Source organism: Pogona vitticeps, chromosome 5 (genome assembly GCF_051106095.1).
Source record: "Pogona vitticeps strain Pit_001003342236 chromosome 5, PviZW2.1, whole genome shotgun sequence".
Lineage (NCBI taxonomy): Eukaryota > Metazoa > Chordata > Lepidosauria > Squamata > Agamidae > Pogona > Pogona vitticeps.
In genome coordinates, this window is record NC_135787.1 from 3,113,897 (window position 1) to 3,132,125 (window position 18,229).

The 18,229-nt window shown below is 49.2% G+C and overlaps 3 protein-coding genes across 4 annotated transcripts; all 3 read left to right on the forward strand.

Moving 5' to 3' along the window:
- Positions 1-5,915, forward strand: LOC110086613 (putative N-acetyltransferase camello). The gene is made up of 2 exons (XM_073002170.2): positions 1-226; positions 4,388-5,915. The coding sequence occupies exon 2, from the start codon at positions 4,474-4,476 to the stop codon at positions 5,137-5,139; it is 666 nt and encodes a 221-aa protein (XP_072858271.1). The 5' UTR covers positions 1-226; positions 4,388-4,473; the 3' UTR covers positions 5,140-5,915.
- Positions 5,916-8,592: 2,677 nt separating this feature from the next.
- On the forward strand, positions 8,593-17,873 carry LOC144582977 (N-acetyltransferase 8B-like). 2 transcript variants are annotated; one of them, XM_078394436.1, is made up of 4 exons: positions 8,594-8,897; positions 9,757-9,896; positions 13,248-14,930; positions 16,539-17,873. In XM_078394436.1, exon 4 carries the CDS (start codon positions 16,568-16,570, stop codon positions 17,237-17,239), a length of 672 nt encoding a protein of 223 aa, XP_078250562.1. In that variant the 5' UTR covers positions 8,594-8,897; positions 9,757-9,896; positions 13,248-14,930; positions 16,539-16,567; the 3' UTR covers positions 17,240-17,873. The 2 variants fall into 2 exon arrangements, with proteins under 2 accessions (XP_078250563.1, XP_078250562.1); XM_078394437.1 differs by lacking the exons at positions 9,757-9,896; positions 13,248-14,930 and having other exon boundaries at positions 8,593-8,897.
- On the forward strand, positions 10,047-13,670 carry LOC144583031 (N-acetyltransferase 8B-like). Its single transcript, XM_078394438.1, has one exon. It carries the CDS (start codon positions 11,012-11,014, stop codon positions 11,681-11,683), a length of 672 nt encoding a protein of 223 aa, XP_078250564.1. The 5' UTR covers positions 10,047-11,011; the 3' UTR covers positions 11,684-13,670.
- Positions 17,874-18,229: the final 356 nt, after the last annotated feature.

The window sequence follows — 18,229 nt, forward strand, 5'->3', positions numbered from 1 at the left end:
GCGGCGGCGGCAGAGCTCGAGCTCCCGCGCGTGCGCCGTGGATGGGCTGGCAGCGAACGGGGGGGGGCGGAGCTCCCCTTTCGTCACGTGGCCGCGGCAAAGGGGGGGCCCTCTTCTTTTTTGGGGAGGGGAAAGAGGGGCCGGGGCCAGTCTTCCGGAAGTTACGTCACCGAGGTCTTCGTCACGTGAGGGCCCTTGGGAGCGGCTGCGGGAGGAAGAGGAAGAGGTGAGGGGCCCGTTGGGGAGGGGGAGGGGTTGTTTGACCCGGGAGGGGGAGGGGGCTCTACGGGGGGGCGGAGAAGCGGGAGGGGGCTTCTGTCCCCCCAAGGGCGGGAGGGAGGGGCCAAACTCCCCTCGGGGGCCCCAACATGTAGCCCCCCCCAGCAAAGAAAAGGGATGATTTCCCCCCCCCGGAGGTCTCCCCACCTGCAACCTGAACCCCTTTTTTCCCCCTTGGGAGGGGGAGCCTTTTCGACGCCCCCCCTTTTGCGATAGAATTGAATTGCCTTTTTCGTGCGCCTTCTCTGCACACCTGGGAGGGTCTCTGGGGGGGGGGACACACAAAAATGGCCCCCAGACAAGGTGGATCCAAATCACTGTTTTTTTTAAAAAAAAAAAAAAAATCAGTTGGACTTCTTGTTTTTTTAAAAAATCCAATGGATTTGAATCACGATTCAGATTTTGTTTTTAAAAAATCCGATTTTAAAACATTTAAATCGTGATGTAAACCAATTAGATTTTTAAAAAAACCCACCTGCCCCCCCCAGACCTGTCAGGATTGTTCCCCACCCACCCAGGAAGGAAGGAAAGCAAGCCAGCTGGGGAGGCCTTTTCCTCCCTGGGGTGGGGCAGGCTGTGGCCCTTTCCTTCCTCTCAGCACCCCGTCCATTGAGGTGAGGTGGCTCATCTGGACAAGGAGGGCGGGTCTCCTCTAGAGGTGCGGAGGCGGGACTTTCAGCAGGTGTCTCTGGTAGGGCAGCAGCTCCTTTTTTTCCCGTTCAGAGCACAGGAGTTTGAAAAAGCCTGCTCTGCCTTGGGGAGCAGGCTTTGCAAACTCCCCAAAGTATCGGTTATCCAGGGCGAGGTGTGGGCCGTAGGTGTCTTCCAAGAACCATCGAAAGAGGTCCCTGCAGGTGGCAGTGAAAGCAATTGAGAATCTCATGGTACTTTTTTTAAAAAGGGAATTTGTGATGGTCCTCCTTATCACGCATTTACAGGAAAAGCCTGCTGAGATGTCTTTGGTTGCTGCTGGTCATCCTCCCAGCCTGTTCCCATCCAGATAATCCTCCCTATTCCCTGTCCACCCACAGTATCCCCATCGGACCCTCAGCGGCTTCCCATTAAAACCCCTCTGCCGCCCACTTACAACCAGCTCTTAGAACAGATAAATAACTGGCTAGATAGCTCATTCGATTAAGCTTCTGGTGGGAGAGCTAAAGGCTGGGAGTTTGGTGTCTCATCTGTGCCTCCTGGGAGAAGGGCCAGCCAGGGTGGCTTTGGGCAGAAGCTGCACCATAGTCCCAGGGATTTCCCTCCAGAAGAAGGGAATGGGAGGCCACTTCTGTATATTCTCTACCTGGAAAAAAAAAACCAGAAAAGGGTCACCAGAAGTGGGAATTGACATGACAGCACAAGATTATTACAGTATTTTTCCTTAACTGAGCTCCAGGTGGCGTACATGGTTTTCCTCTTCTCCAGAAGCTCCTCAAAACAACTCTGTGATGTAGGTTAGGCTAAGAGCGAGAATAGTTGGCCCAAGATCACCCAGGGAGTGTTACTCTTTGGTGGGAACTTGAACCTTGATCTCCATGTCCAGCCCAGCACTCTAAAAATAGCATGACAATGGCTTTTTGTTGTTATTTAGTCGTGTCCGACTCTTTGTGACCCCATGGACCAGAGCACATGCCAGGCCCTCCTGTCTTCCACTGCCTCCCGGACTTGGGTCAAATTCATGTTGGTCGCTTTCATGATCCTGTCCAACCCTCTCGTCCTCTGTCGTCCCCTTCTCCTCTTGCCTTCACACTTTCCTAACATCAGGGTCTTTTCCAGCGAGTCTTCTCTTCTCATGAAATTGCCAAAGTATTGGAGCCTCAGCTTCAGGATCTGTCCTTCCAGTGAGCACTGAAGTTTGATTTCCTGCAAAATGAAGAGGTTTGTTCTTGCAGTCCAGGGGACTCTCAAGAGTCTCCTCCAGCATCACAATTCAAAAGCATCAATTCTAATTCATAAGCATCAATTCTTCGACGGTCAGCCTTCCTTGTGGTCCAGCTCTAACTTCCATACATCGCTAATGGAAACACCATAGCTTTGACTATGCAGACCTTTGTCGGCAGGGTGATGGCTCTGCTTTTTAAGATGCTCTCTAGGTTTGTCATTGCTTTCCTCCCAAGAAACAGGCATATTTTAATTTTGTGGCTGCTGCCACCATCTGCAGTGATCATGGAGCCCAGGAAAGTAAAATCTGTCACTGCCTCTGTATCTTCCCCTTCTATTTGCCAGGAGGTGATGGGACCAGTGGCCATGATCTTAGGGTTTTTTTGGGGGGGGGGCTGAGCTTCAGACCATTTTTCGAACTCTCCTCTTTCACCCTCATTAAGGGGTTCTTTAATTCCTCCTCACTTTTTGCCATCAGAGTGGTATCATCTGCCTATATGAGGTTGTTGATATTTCTTCCGGCAATCTTAACGGTTGTTGTTTAGTCCTTAAGTTGTGTCGGACTCTTCGTGACCCCATGGACGAGAGCACGCCAGACCCTCCTGTCTTCCACTGCCCCCCGGAGTTGGGTCAAATTCATGTTGGCAGGTTCGATGACCCTGTCCAACTATCTCATCCTCTGTCGTCCCCTTCTCCTCTTGCATTCACATTTTCTCATCATCAGGGTCTTTTCCAATGGCATTTACCTTACTCAAATAGTGTTCCTCCCACAGCCTTTCCTGCCCCCCCCCACAACAGATACCACACGGGATTCATAAATAACTACAAAGCTGCATTGTATCTAACACTAGCCCTGTTAGGCTGACATTTAAGACTGAACAGCCCCATAAGTGGTTCTCCGCTTTCCTGGCAGCAAAGATAGAGCAGTACAGTAATGAATTTGTATCACAAATTGTTTCTTGCCGTTTCATGAAAACTCCAGATCCCTGGCTTGAGGCACCCGCTCGCTCTCCTTGTTCTCCTTAATCATAGGGCTGGTCTTGGGAAAGAGGAAGTCCCTTTGGGAAGGGGACTGAACGTGAGACAAAGGAGGAGAAAGCCGGCGAATTACAGAGAGACTGTCGTTCCTTCCCCTTCTGCTCTCTGGAGGATATAATGGGGGAAAAGAGGGTTGATTCTGACTTTTTAGGCAAGCCCCTGCATTTGGGGAGAACAGCTTTGTGAAGAAGCAATAGGTCCCCAGACGGATTGCATGTTTCGTATGTGTAGGTTCACCCCTTAGCTTTTTTGGTTGTAGACTTTTGGGTTCTAGGAGAGAGTTTCTGCCTTTATTTGTTTATTTTTCTTTTGTTTTTGCCTGATACAATGAATTATTCTTCATGTGACATTTGAAGAGCTCTGTTTAGGAGTGACTGGAAGCTGAACTATAAGCAGTAGCCAGAGGTAATTAATTAGGGCAAGAGAAATCTCTTTCCTGCAGTGGCAGTATAGAATCATTGTGTAGCTACCATGAAAAAGAAAAATACTGAGTTCTACTTGTAGCACAACAAAACCAATTTGTGAAAGCTCCTTTTGTACAGCCAGAAAAAGTAGATAAAGGGCAGCCAAACTAATCAAGGAGTTGGAACATCTCCTTGTTCCAAATAGCATTAGAAAGCGTCTAAGGCAGTGGTGTCGAACTGTGGCCCTCCAGATGTTCTTGGACTTCAACTCCCAGAAGCCTTCACCACCACCTCTGCTGGCCAGGATTTCTGGGAGTTGAAGGCCAAGAACATCTGGAGGGCCACAGTTCGACACCACTGGGAATTATGGAATGGTGCTTAAGAGTTGGCAGCAGAGGGCAAGGGACTGCCAGCTGTCTTATCCTGTGCTTAAGGTGTTGCCGTATCTGCCGCGGTTCTGGAGGATACGCCCCAAACCAAGTGGGGGAAAGGATGGGAAGAGTCCCCGAGATCACCGAGGTGTGACTGCTGCCAAGACGAGACGGAATTCGTGGCTCCGCTGCTTCCCACAGTGGGAAGGATATAGAACAGCTTTTCCTTCCTATGCTAAGTTATTTATTTATTTATTTGATTTATACCCCGCCTATCTCGTCCGAGACTGTTCCAGTCTGTCTGCTTGATAACCAGGACTGCATTTGTGTAACTCTGTTTGGCAGAGGCATGCCACGATGGCATCCGTTTCTTCTCCTCTGATAATGCCCTTTTTTTGTTTCTTTGTCCCCCGATTTTAGTCTTCCTCCACCGACACGCATTCTCCCCGTGCGGTTGCCCAGCTCGCTGCTGCTGCTCTTTGCCCATCTCTTCTGGCGGGTGCATCATGGTGACTTACCGCATCCGTGAGTATCGTCCGGATGACTATGAGACGGTGCGGGACTTATTTGCCACAGGGATGAGCGAGTACATGCCCACCTTGTGCGTCCACATGCTGAAGCAGCCCTGGCTGATCCTGGTCCTGGCTTGTACCTTCTGCCTGCTGCTCACGAGCTCCAAATCGCTGCTTCTGCCCATCCTTGCCGTCACCCTGCTTCTGGCCGTGGGCCGCCAGGTCCTGGGCTACGTCTGGTCCATGTACATCGAACGCTGCTTGCGGGAGGACCTGCTGGACATCCAAGCCACCTATCTGGGCGACAAACACTCTTGTTTCTGGGTGGCCGAAGTGGAGGACTGCGTGGTGGCCACGGTGGGTGCGAGGCCCTCCGAGGAGCACCCGGAAGAGCTCATGCTGAAGCGCATGTCCGTTCGGAAGGACTTCCGAGGGCTTGGCATTGCTAAGGCCCTGTGTAGGACAGTCATCTCTTTTGCCAAAGAACATGGTTACAAGTCCGTGGTGCTCAACACCCTCATGGTGCAGCATGAGGCCCGTGCCATGTACGAGGGGGTTGGTTTCCAGATGTATCACCATTACGTCCTACCTACCGTCTACGGCAGGTTGGCCAGTTGCACCATTTCCAAGTATCGGTATGATATTCCCTCTGTGGACTGAGGGAGCAAAGCTGGAGGAATGTTCGCTGGCGACTGGCTGGATCAGGCATTCTGGTGCGCTTGTCCTTCGGACACGAGGTGCAACAGGTGCCGTAGAATGAAGAGAACGGATCGTGATTCATTTTGCTGCTGAACCAAGGAGTGTGTCTCTGCTCCTGCTGTTTAAGCACTAACCTCCAGGTTGTTTTAGTGAGTGTGCACAGGTCATAAGGCGTTGCAGTAATGACGGAAGTCAGAGTGAGGTATTCTGAAGGCCCCTTTCCCCCCTCCAGTGTGTTTGCAAGCTGGCAGGAATCACGAGTCAGAAGCACATGGAGCTTACAGAATGAGATCCTCCTTGGCCAATGAAGGAGCATCTTCTACTAGTTTTCGGTGTTTTCCGCTTGCCTTCTGTGTGCCGCCCACTCTTGCCTTGTTTTGTGAGAGAACAGTCCTGATGTGTAGCAGCAGGTGAGCGGTCCAGGAACTCACGCGCCACTACAGTTTGTTGTGGCTGTTGCGAAGAGCCTTTGCTGTGGTTGTCTTCTTGCCAGCAGGAATATCTAGTGGCATTTTCATCCCGTGAACTTGGAGCAGAAATGCCCGTTTGTTTCCTGAGGAGCACACAGCCTGCTGCACTCCGTATCCGTTGAACTAGCAGAAGCGTATTGTGATCTTAATGCAGTTCAAAATGTCCTTGTTTCTGGGTGTCGGGTTTTGCTGGAACACAAATCTCTGAAGAGCATTCATTCTGACCACCAAATAAATGCATCATTTATCTTTGAGGAATTTCCTCCATGTCTGGTGTGTGTGTGTGTGTGTGTGTTTAAGACATGAATCCAGCTGAGGAGAAGGAATATTGACATGCCCCCACCTCCCACTAGGCTCCAGAAATGGTTAGTATGCATTCTGCTACCAGCACCTGCTTATATGGGACTACAGCTCACTTACTAAGTAGTGATGGGAGTTATAGTCCAGCACGGTGTTGGTATGAGCCAGAGACTAAGAATGAATTTCTACACCAGTTAAGAATGAAGAAAGTTGCTTTAACTCCGTGATCATTTTGCTTACGTATTCGGTATTGTCTTTTAGGGGGAAAGCAGTATAAGATGTAGTACATGCACCACTGCTTCCAGTGATTTCTTTGAGACATGAAGGAGACGCTTTACCTCCTTGCACCCAAAATCATTTGCGCCCCCCCCCCTTGCTAATCAGTAATTGAGTATTAAGTCCTCACTTCATCCCACCTGCGGAGGTTACTTTTCATTTCCGACAGCTGTGTGCCTGGTTTTTCCAGTGTCCTTCAGTTGGCCCTGAGAATCGGGTCCTTTAGGAGGGAGGGAAGACTGAGCAGCCAGCATGACATAATCTTTGGATTCATTTTCTTACAAGAGAAACTCTTAGAAATATGACTTTCTTCTTCTTCTTTTTGCTTGTTGCATGTTAAGAGGGTTTTTTTTGTCTTTTGATTAGCACCCCAACTCACTACAAACTCTGTGCCCCAAAAGAGTTTCCAGTGGAAAACTCAGTGCAGGGAGGTCCAGTGGAGACACAGGGGGAACCTTTGCTCTCTCCCCCCCCCCCCCAATTTCCTCCACTGTTGCTGTGGGATCTCCATCTCTTTTAGTTGGTGGTGAAGCAGCGTGATTAGCAGGGTCTGCAAATCCAACCCCTGTGAGGAGGGAAGGCAAATATAAGGGCAAACAGGAAATAATGCTTTGGGCTTGAGTACAAACATTTTGATTTATGAGGAATTTCTCAACAATGGCAGAAGGCGAATATTCCAAGGAAGGCTGTTTGCCCATTGCCGCCGATCTCTCTCACAGCAGACAATGGCGGAGCAGGATGCCTTTGTGCCTTTTTAGAGCTCGGGAGGTGCTTTGTCAGGTAAAACAACGGCCCTGTACGGGGAAGTCCTTGTTTTGCTGAGGACCCGACCTTGCCCTCCGGTCATCCAGAGAAATCCTTGTAAAGCAGCTCTTTCTGCTCCTGTGCGGATCAGGCAAAGGTTTTTGGGGAAGCTAACAAATCACACCATTAAAAACAGAAGGAAACATATCATATTGGCCTGGGAAATAAGCACATTTCCCTACAGTCGGTCTTCCTAGCCCTCCGAGGAAGGTGAGCACATGCACAGATTGCCACGGATAGCACCTGGAATCGACCTGGGTCTCCTGCATCGTAGTCTCGTGCTGATCTCTCTGCTGGTATCCAGCTTGCTTTCCAGTGCAGTGTAGTGCTCAGTATGTTTATAACTGGTCTGCCTCTGACCCGTAGTTTGCAGATCCAGCCTTTTTGCAATATATCACAACCTTCTGTCAGTTGCATCATCTCCTTGTCTTGTCCCAGGAATGCGCATACTCTGCTTGGAGATAGAATGCTGACGGTTCCTATTAACAAAACACTTGGATTTCTTTCTGCACATTAGCAGATTCCTGCTTCACAATACAGTTTCACGGGTGTGTGATCTTTGGTCACAAGCGCTCAGGTTCTGTCGGACTAAGGGATATTTTTGGTCCTGAACTTTGCACCGGTTTATTGATAAGTGGATACGCAGTCATCTAAGCAGACATCTTTACAGGGAGCTGATCATAAATTACCAGTCAACATATTTATCTCTGTCTCCCTTCACCCCCTGTTTGTTCGACTTTTCCCTCTACTCATTTGCAACCCCATTCGCCCGTCAGCAGCTTTTTCACTGATCGCCTTGAAGGAATGCCGATCCCACGTTTTGCTGCAGCTTTGAATCTTGGGAAGATTGTGCTGCATGAAAATGGTAGTGCATATCCTGCAGGCATATCTTAACTCATTAAAATCCATATAGCCATGTGAAAAACCAAATAACCCTGGCAGGGATTCCTCCAGTATGCAGGCAAATTTTCAAGAGCCTAGACTGGCTCAGGCAGGCAGGCATGCCAGAGTTACCTTTTGGCTAGTTCTTCTGCCATATTAACTGGCTGGATAGCACAGTAGTTTAGGTCTCTGGCTGGGGAGCCAGAGGTAGGGAGTTCGATTCCCCCACGGGGCCTCCCTGTGAGTAGAGCCAGCCTGGGTGGCCTTGGGCCAGCTGCACACAGTCCCAGGATTTCTCCCCCAGAAGAAGGGAACTGAGAAACTACTTCTGAGTGAATATTCTCTATCTGGAAAATCTTGGAAGGGTCGCCGTTAGTCAGAGATGGTGCACGATCATTGCTTATTTCATCGTATTAACCAAGAGCATAATCTTAGTGTTTTTGCATCCCAAACCAGCTTCCAGCTTCTCCTCTCTGCACTTTTACCTTTTATTTTGCCTTGACAATTTATACTTTTCATTTCTCATTATATGGCGCAACTTACATTACTAAGCAAGAGATCCCCCCCCCGCCCCATTAATGTGCGTGTTATAAAATAGCCAGAGGAACGATAGTTTCCTTCAATGGAGATTCCACCTCTTTCCAAAAGCGCATCTGGTCCCATGGCTTAACTTCTGTTCTTCGGGTAGGGAGATGGTTTTCTCTGCAGGTTGACTCGCAGCACTTTTCCCTAGGCAGGAAGTATAAAACTGGGAGACAACAAGCTGGGGGCTGATCTTGTTTGCTTGCTTTGACCCGTTTCTTTCGGCCTTGAGTTTGGTTGTGGGCAGCTTCCTCGCTGGCTGTTGGAGGAGGAGGGGAGATAGCTGGTTGCTGGTGTCTCTCCAGCTGGAGAAGCCGACTTCTGGCAGCTCCGAGCCAGCTGGAGAGCCGGGCGTCTGTGCAGATGGTGGTCGGAGACAACCACGGGGTCGGCATCCGGCAGCAGGTAGGAGGAAGGGGTGTTTGTGAGTACCTGCAAGAGGGTACCGCAAATCTAAGAAGGCTTGTCTCTGAGCTGTGGGACTATACCCCGAGAAGAGAAGTTCTGGCATTTGTTGCAGCGCTCAACAGCCCAGGCCAGTCCGAGGCCCCAGTCCAGAAGCTGAGTCTCCTTTCAGACTTGCTGTTTTTCCTTCCCTTTGTTGCTGATTCACAGTGAAAGATCTGTTAGCCCTGCCAAAACCTCTGAGTGGGACTCGCTTATGTAATGTGATTCACACAGTTAAGAAAGGAAAGGGCCCCCCCTTTTTTTTAAGGCTGGGACATCTGGTAATCAAAACTTCCAGCCCTAATGAGCCACAGGAGGGACTCAGCTGAGTGTCATGGTGCGTGCCTTGCCTACAGAGCTTCAAAAGTTGTGCGGTGAAGGGATTCAGGGTCACATCCTTTCCCGTCAACTGAAAAGCTGTCGGCAGTCTCTGTAGCCGAAGCGGGGGGGGGGGATCCAGGCGCTGCCTGGCATCTGTCGTGATCAGAGTAGAAGACAGGAGAAGAGGAAAGGGAAGGCAGGAATGCCGCAGGGTAAGCCACCTTGAAAGCAAGGGGGCAGGCTTTCCTGGAAAGACCCATTCTTTAAAAGGTCATTGCCCTGACCAGGACTATTTATCACATTCAAATACGAATTTTTCATGATGACTTCTTGTGACCACCATCACTGGGGTCAGAGGCTTCCTTTCCACCATACTCTATTCCATGGAATGGGACGTTATCTTATCCAGAGTCAGTTTTTATTGAACATGAAGGCAACTTATTAACAGACCAATATTGAACTCTTCTCTCAGTTACACACAATACCTTTAATCAAGTTCTAGGGCCCCGTCACTCTCCTTAAAGTGTCACCACGAGGATTCTGGTCTCCGCTTGGTTGACAAAGGAGTCCTGCGTATCCCAGGCCAGAGGAGGTGCTGCACCCCGGGGATCATCTCTGCAGTCCCAATGGGAGTAGGTGGGTGATTCCTTCCTTCCTTCCTTCCTTCCTTCCTTCCTTCCTTCCTTCCTTCCTTCCATTCCATTCCATTCCATTCCATTCCATTCCATTCCATTCCATTCCCTTTCCTTTCCTTCCTCCCTCCTTCCCCTCCCTCTGCTCCCCCCTAGGAGTTGAGTGATTTGACCAGCCCTTTCTCAGGATCTGGGCCAGGGTGGATCAGTAGAAAAGGGTTCGGGGGGACTGGGTAGCCTGTTCTTGAGCTTGGTGTCTTCTCTCTTTTCTCTCTCCCCAAAAGGAAGGTTTCCGAGGGGTCTGTTGGTTGTGATATCAATGTACTTCTTCCTTAGGTGCCTTCAAGGAGGCAATCTTTCCAGGAGGCCTCCTTTAACACATCCTCTCCCTCTCCCTGGGGTGCCATTCTCCCTCTAGTCTCTACCTATACCAGGCAGGATTTTTCTCTCTGTTCCTCCTCTGCATCACCCTAGTTCTCCTCCTCGCCTTCCTCTACCACCCTGATTTCATCCTCCCCTTCAGCTATCTTCCCTCTTCTTTTATGGGTTTGTAAAATCCTCTGTTCCCTGGCTTTCCACCTCCCCTAGGTAGTCATAAGTAATCATACTTTCTCCCCGGTTGACTGGGGAGCAAAAGCTTTGAAAGTCAGCTGGTCCCAAGGGGAAGCGCGAGGATCCGTTGACGGGGGCCTTGGTATCTCTGGTTTTGATTTTGGCCATTTTTGCGGTGTGTGTGGCTTTCAAAGTGTCCTAGGTAATAGAAAATTGGTCCCGGCCTCACTGAAGTTACTCATCTTTGTCTCAATGGTGGAATAAAATCCACGGGCGGACCCTGGTTTTATTCCGATCATCTGAGCATGCACAGAAATGTGCAGGCTGGCTTCAGTTGGGCTTCAACTCTTCCTTGGGTTTACAGTTAATCCTCTTAAAGATATTGTCCACCTTTAACTTTCGAATGTTGCTTTGCTTCTCGTCAAGCAACAAGAACTCATTCTCTCTCCCCAACAATGGGACAAGGTTTCACTGTGGGCAGTCAACCCTAACCCTTCAGGGTGCGGCTTCCGTTCATTGACACACACACCCCCGTTCCTTTTCTCAGAACAGAAATGTGATGCCCTCATGGGTGGTTACTACATCCGCAAGTATGAGGACAAAGACTACGAGGCAGCACGTGCCATATTCTCTGATGGAATCCGACATTTTGCTCTTGTTGGTGCCCGGCATGCTCTGAGCTGCCCCCAGACCCACCTCCTGCTGCTGGGAGCCTTCCTCTTGGCCTACGTGGCTTCTGCGTCTGTCCTGTTCTCCCTCGGGGTCGTGTCTGCCCTCTTGGTTCTGGGCTGGAACCGTACCAAAGCCATCTGGCTCGATTACGTCCGAGACGCGCTTCGAGAAGACATGCGGGACATCCGGGGGACCTACCTCGAGCGCAAGGACTGCTGCTTCTGGGTGGTGGAGCATGGCGAGGAAGTGGTAGGGACCGTGGCCGTCACCCACCCAGAAGAGCCTTCGTGGCGGGGCAGAGCGCTGGAGCTGAAGCGCATGTCCGTGAAGAAGGAGCACCGCGGCCGGGGGATCTCCAAGGCGCTCACTCGGACCGTCATCCGCTTCGCCCAGGAGCGTGGCTATAAGGAAGTCGTCTTGGGCACCTCCATGGTGCAACACGTGGCTCAGCGGTTGTACGAGAGCATGGGCTTCCGCAGAGTCCAGGTGCTCTCCCCTTCCCTCCTGTTTAAGCTATTGCAGTTTTACGTTTACATTTACAGCTACGAGATCCCAGAGTCTCACTGATGCACACATTACTCCGGAAGGTGGCCTGGAGAACAGGGGCGGCTTGTTTCTTGATGGAAAGGATTTTTGTGGGGTTGCAACCTTACAGGGCCCCAGTATGTTCATGGATTCTCCACCCCTGCCTCTCGCCCACGAGGCAGCTGCTGTGAAAAGATAACTGACTCAGTTGAGCTTACCTTGGGTTGGATTCCCAACTTCAGTAGGGTCTGATTAAAATAGTGTTCATTGGATATCGGATGGTGTTTAAATGTTCCAGGACAGAAAGAACGGGTAGGTGAGAATGGGAGTCTTCCTGTTTAATGGCATGGTGAGATCATCGTCCGAGCCTGGAGCCAGGTCCTTGAGTCTAGATTTTTGTGGGCATAAGGACCACGTTGCCCTCCTCATATACGAGCCAGCTTTTTCTGAACTATGGATAAGTTTGGTCAACCTGCAGGTTTCATATCTGGAAGCAGGAGAGAAGCAGCCTCTTCCTTTGGCAAAATGCTCCATTAAAAATGCACATATAAAGAATTACTTACGAAAGAATATAAAAGATAAGCAAGAGCTAGAGGAATTAAGTGTGGCCACTGATTGGTGGTCCATGTTGTAACTGGAATCGAGATATAAAAAAGATAAAACCATAGGCTTCTTTGAGGGTGAAGTGCAGGTGGATAAACTGTGGATATATACTGATGAGAAAATAATAAAAAAAGAAGTACAGTACATATACTTACTGGAATATGACTTGGAGGATGAGAAGGTGAAAGAGGTGCTGGTAAAATGGGCAAGTAACTTTGGACATAATATAGACATTGATAACTGGACAAGGATGTGGAAAGAGTGTCATAAGATGATTAAGCCATTAAACCTTAGGGAAAATATCCTCAAAATGTTTTATAGATGGCATTATACACCTGTAAGATTGGCAAAAATATCAGAGGGTAACAGCAATGTTTGTTGAAAGTGTAAAAAAAAAGGTAGGGACTTATTGTCATATGTGGTGGACATGCGAAAATGTCAAAGGAGACTGGACACAGGTGTGGGAACTAGTAAAAGAAATTATTCAACAAAAATTTAATTTTAAACCTGAAATAGCATTACTGAATATAATGCCAGAAAACATTGATAAGAAAATAAAATACTGCCTAATGTATATACTCACAGCAGCTAGGCTACTCTGGGCCCAAAAACGGAAAAGTGAAAAAATTGCCAACGACAGAGGAGTTGCTAAAGAAGTTATTGGACACGGCAGAACTAGACACATGTTCAGAAGCACTACAGGAACAACCAAGAGACTATGTAAAACAAAGTTGGAAATTAATATATGTGTGGGCCCAGAAAAAGACAGGAGTTTAGGGCAAAATCTTGTATTCTATATACTCAGTGCTCACCGGAAACCAGTTGGAGAAATCCGAGATCCAAACGATGTTGGAATCTCTGTCCTAAAAGGGGGGAGAGGGCTTGCTTTTAGTTTAGTGGGGTTTTTTTATTTTCTGTTTGTAATTGCTGGTTGCTTGGTGTTTTTTGTTTGCTTTGTAGTGCTTTTTCCAAATAAAGTTTAGTTTGTTAAAAAAAAAAGCAGAGCCCACTTGGCCTGAAAAGTCTACACTTTTCTCCGCTACTGATCTTCACATCCTTCTGGGGAAGGTGAGCTCCTGCAATGAACTCCATGGCTAAGAGGTGGGCTTCAACCAGACCTTTCCTGCTTCTGGACCGACGCTAACCACTGGTGCTGGTAATCAGCTTGCTTACAGTATACGTGTCTTGTTCCATATGTCCACAACAGACCCGTCTCTTAACAACAGTTTGCAACTCCCGGTTTTTTTACAATATGTGTAAATACACATGCATGTAACTTGTGATTTTTCCATATGTTAGAAGCACCTCTGTTATTCTTCTTCAAGACAGAGTACTCAACTTTTCACTTGGTTTTCTTTCTGCATATTAGTTGGTTTCTGCCCCATCATAGTTTCCTAGAGCGCCTGCACTTTGGCCCCATGTCCTCGAGTTCATTCGGCCACAGGGTTGTTTTTTGTAAATCCTGAACTTTGTCCTGGTTTACTGATCAGCAAACAAACAGTCACCTGAACAAGGTTAGGTGTTGCACAGATATTTTTGTAGGCTGCTGATCCTAAATGACTGGGAGAGCTCCTTAGCTCCGTTTCCCTCCATCCAGTATTGTTCGGCCTTTTCCTCCGCTCACGTCCGGCTCCTGTACACCTCTCAGCTGTTTTTTCACTGAACTGCTTGAGGAGTTGGGGGAGCAATTTATGTGGAAGCCCCAGTAGGGCTGCCTAACTCCAGGCCCTAAAGCAGGGGGTTCCCAACCTGGGGTCACCCAGGTATTCTTGGACGGCAACTCCCAGAAACCCCGACCAGCACACCTGGTGGCGAAAACGTCTGGGAGTTGTAGTCCAAGAGGACTCAGGTGACCCAAGGTTGGGAGCCACTGCCCTAGATGGCCGTTGGAGAAAGGAACGCCCCAGCTTTGTATCTGGAGAAGGTCCAGAAGATGGATCACCTGGAGTCTGAAGATAGTTGTGCCTCCAACAGACAGGTGATCTCTCACTCCGATTCATTAATAATAATTGTGTGCCATCAGGTCAGTTCTCACTTAAGGTGACCCTTTCTGGGATTTTCCTGGTAAAGAATACATAGAAGTGGTTATCATTCCTTTCTTCCGGGGGCATCCTGGGACTGTACAGGGCAGAACAGCTATTGGAGGTTAGGCATTCCTGTACTGGTGTACATCCGCTCTAGACAATGAAATAGCATCTCATCCGTGTTGCTCAGCTTGTTGTTCCTACTCTTCATTTATGTTCCCCTCCATTGATTAGCTGCAACACACTGCGCTTTCATTTCACATCATAGGAATCGTAGTTAAGCAAGTTATTTTAATTAATGTGCATTTAATAACACAGTTAAGAAGGGAGTCTGCCTGTATCTCTGTTGCGGAACTGCTTCTCTTAGGGGAGGGAGATGATTTTTTGGGCCCCTTGATCCACAGCACCTTACAGCTGTGCAGGAAGCATGCAAGGGGTGGGGGGATTCCTCTCGCTTGTCTTGGGTTCCCCTGCTTTGTTCCCGCCTTGAGTTCTGCTGTGGGCTGCTCCCTCCTGGGTTGGCTGCTTGCGAGGAGAGGAGGCTCCTTCCTGGCACCTCCCCAGCCGGAGAAGCCGGCTCCGGGCAAGCAGGAAGGCTGTGCGCGCCCTTGGTGCAAGGGGTGGCCGGAGACCCACCCGGAGGGCTGGCCCTCAGCTGCAAGGTAAGAGAAACATGAAGAAGGGTCTGCCAGACAACCTGCAGGATTCCTTCGGGGACACAGAAGTGGGAGGCTCTGGCAGGGAATCCCCTCCCTCCAAACGATGGCTGGACAGGAAGGGAAGGCAGTAACAGAGAGAAACTAGCTGAGAAAGGCTGAGATATTTTTTTTCCACCCTCCAAATGCTCAGCTTTTTACACCCATGCACCCCTTTCTCTATATATTCCTCATTGCACTGTTTGGAGCCGTCCACAAGGAACATAACACACACACACACTGCTGTTAATTGACAGATTCCTGCTGGCAACAAACGAGGGTGCCACTGACAAATCCTTCAAAGGGGGCAGCTATAGGAGCAAAGCCCCGCTGCCTCCTTAAAAGCGGAATGGCTTCATGATGGCAGGGGCTGCTTTGATGGTCCGGAGTCCACCCAACGCATTGAGGGAACAAAGCTCAAGGCCACCAGCGTAAGTAACTTCTTGTTGTTCCTTAAGGGAGCACAGGATCCCTTTGTGTTGCTGCTTTCATTTGACACAGAGGTGGAGAGTTTCTGTCTTGCAGTTTGTAGCAAGGAGCCCCAATTTCAGAGGTTGGGTGGGTAGAAGGTTTTGAAGCTGGTCCATGACACCGGAGCACGGACTGTGGGAGGGGACACGCACCTCACATGCCCTTTGAACAGCGGAAGGAAAGAAGGAAGAACTGCCTTTTCTTTAAAAGTTATACTTTCTTCAGAAACTAGGGCACACCGCCAAAGTTCAGCAGCCCTCTGAGTCACGACCACTTTGTATATTGTCCAAAAGGCAGAAAATTGCAGATGCTAGTTAAGGAAGAGAAACAATACTTTTAAAAATAGCATGCAACATTATAACGTGAGCCACTTAATCACTTGGACATACTGCTATTTCAAATAAAATGTATTTAAGGCTTATGCCTGTTCATGCTCTGTGCCTTTCTGTTTACAGCAAAAATTTACATGCTTCTCCTACTTGTAGGAAAATGTCCAAACTGACATAGAGCTAAAATCTCCACTTTCTTAAAAAGTTTTGGAAAAGCAGAATGAATAGGCAAAAATATCCGGCGCACCAGATTTTCAAATTTATTGGACAAATGAAAGGGGAGAAAATAGGGTGGCATCTTAAATATGAACAGATTTGCTTCTGTAGCTGGAAATCCACCTCCCCAACAAAGTGAATAGTTTGTGCTCCTGTTTAGCTCAACAACGTGGCTGAGGGTCTTTTGATTCCTTGGCTTCTTTTTGCCTCATTTTTAATTTTATTTGATTTTTGATGGGCCAGACTGGTCCTTGGGCCCACCCAAAGTCGCCCCAGGAGGTGGCATAACATCCACCAAGTTGCTTTTCTTAGGACCAGTGGCCAAAACATAAATATAAGCTTTCCAGTGGTTTGGGAGACCTTTTTGGGCTTAGCAGTTGATCCTAATGACGTCATTGCACACACATCTGGATTTTGGCCATGCCCTCTCCTCCCTCCAGCTGAGGGATCGACACCATCATGCTTTTTGATAAATGTTTGGGCATCTATTCATGTGGGATCAGATGGGGATTCATAGCAAACACACTAATATCCTGATTTGATCCACTGTCTTCTCCAGGTCTCGGTTGAAGAAGTGACGCTTCCATCATGACTGAATACCACATACGGACCTATGAGGACCGAGACTATGAGGCAGCACGTGCCATATTTGCCAGTGGGCTCATGGAGCACAATCCGGCTGTTTTCCGGTACATCCTGAGCCGCCCCCAGGCCCACCTCCTGCTGCTGGGCGCCTTCCTCCTGGCCTACGTGGCCTCTGTGTCTGTCCTGTTCTCCCTTGGGGTCGTCTCTGCCCTCTTGGTTCTGGGCTGGATTCAGACGAAGGCCAGTTCGAACGATTACATCCAAGGGGCCCTTGATGGAGACATGCGGGACATCCGGGGGACCTACCTGGAGCGCAAGGACTGCTGCTTCTGGGTCGTGGATGATGGTGAGGAGGTGGTAGGGACCGTGGCCGTCACCCACCCGGAAGAGCCTTCGTGGCGGGGCAGAGCGCTGGAGCTGAAGCGCATGTCCGTGAAGGAGGAGCACCGCGGCCGGGGGATCTCCAAGGCGCTCACCCGGACCGTCATCCGCTTCGCCCAGGAGCGTGGCTATAAGGAAGTCGTATTGGGCACCTCAATAGTACAGACGGCGGCTCAGCGCGTGTACGAGAGCATGGGCTTCCGTAGGGTCAGGATCATCCACCCCTTCCTCCTGCTTAAGCTACTGAACTTTCACATCTACATCTATCGCTATGAGATCCTGGAGACCTATTGAGACACATCTTCCCCCCAAAAGGTCTATCAGAGGAGCAGGTGGACCGTGGGTGGGCATTCTTGCTCACACGGGGACGCTACAAGTGAGCAGGAATCTCAATGCTGCAGAAACATCTCCTTCCAAATAGAGAATAAGAGGAAGGAGAGGCCTCGCCTGCATGTGGGGAGAGAACCTGTTAAGTAGCAACTGGATAGGCCTTAAGGGTTTCACTAACTGAAGTTAATGTAGGAATTCTTGCCTTTGAGTCACATCGCAACCCAGCCGAAGGGGTGACCTCCCTAACCCTGGCCACCGCAATGCAGCGCATGATCGTTGCCGAAGCAGGTTTCGAAATGGCGTCGTTGGTTGTGTCCCCCTGTGGTGGGCAGAGCAAGAAGGTTGTTGATCGTATCTGTGAGGACTTCAGCATTGTAACCAAGAAAGATGGGATCTTTGACAGCTGGCAGCCTGGTGAGGAAGGGGAGCCAGGATGATGGACTGACTGGCAGTGATTCAGGAAAGAGTCCTATCTTCTCCCTCCCCCCCTCAAACTGGCCCTACCTCGCAGGCTTGTTGTATGAGTAAAGTAGCAGGAAGACTCTATCCTGCTCTGGAGGGAAAAACAGTTATAAGTAAAAAAAAATCATTAATGGAATTTTCCAGTTTCTTGTTTTTCTTTTTTGTATAAGGCTGCAGTAATCTTAACGGCAATTTACCATAACTTAAAAATTGGCCCCCACCCATGGATTGTTATCCGAGTTTGACCTTGCGCTCGAGGACAAAATGCTCTCTGCTTTGTACACCTTTCCCACCTCTGGTTCTGCGCGTCGTGATGATTAAAACAATCCTGAAATCCATCTTACGGAGGCAGAGGGCAGGTTGCAGAAGGGCGAAAGCTACGCAGGGCCGTGCAGGGAGCCCAGAGGGCAAAGCTTCTTCAACTTAGCTAACGGGGAGAGAGAACAGGGTGAGGAAGCAAAGGACCCGATCCACCAAGTCCCGTTTTTTCTT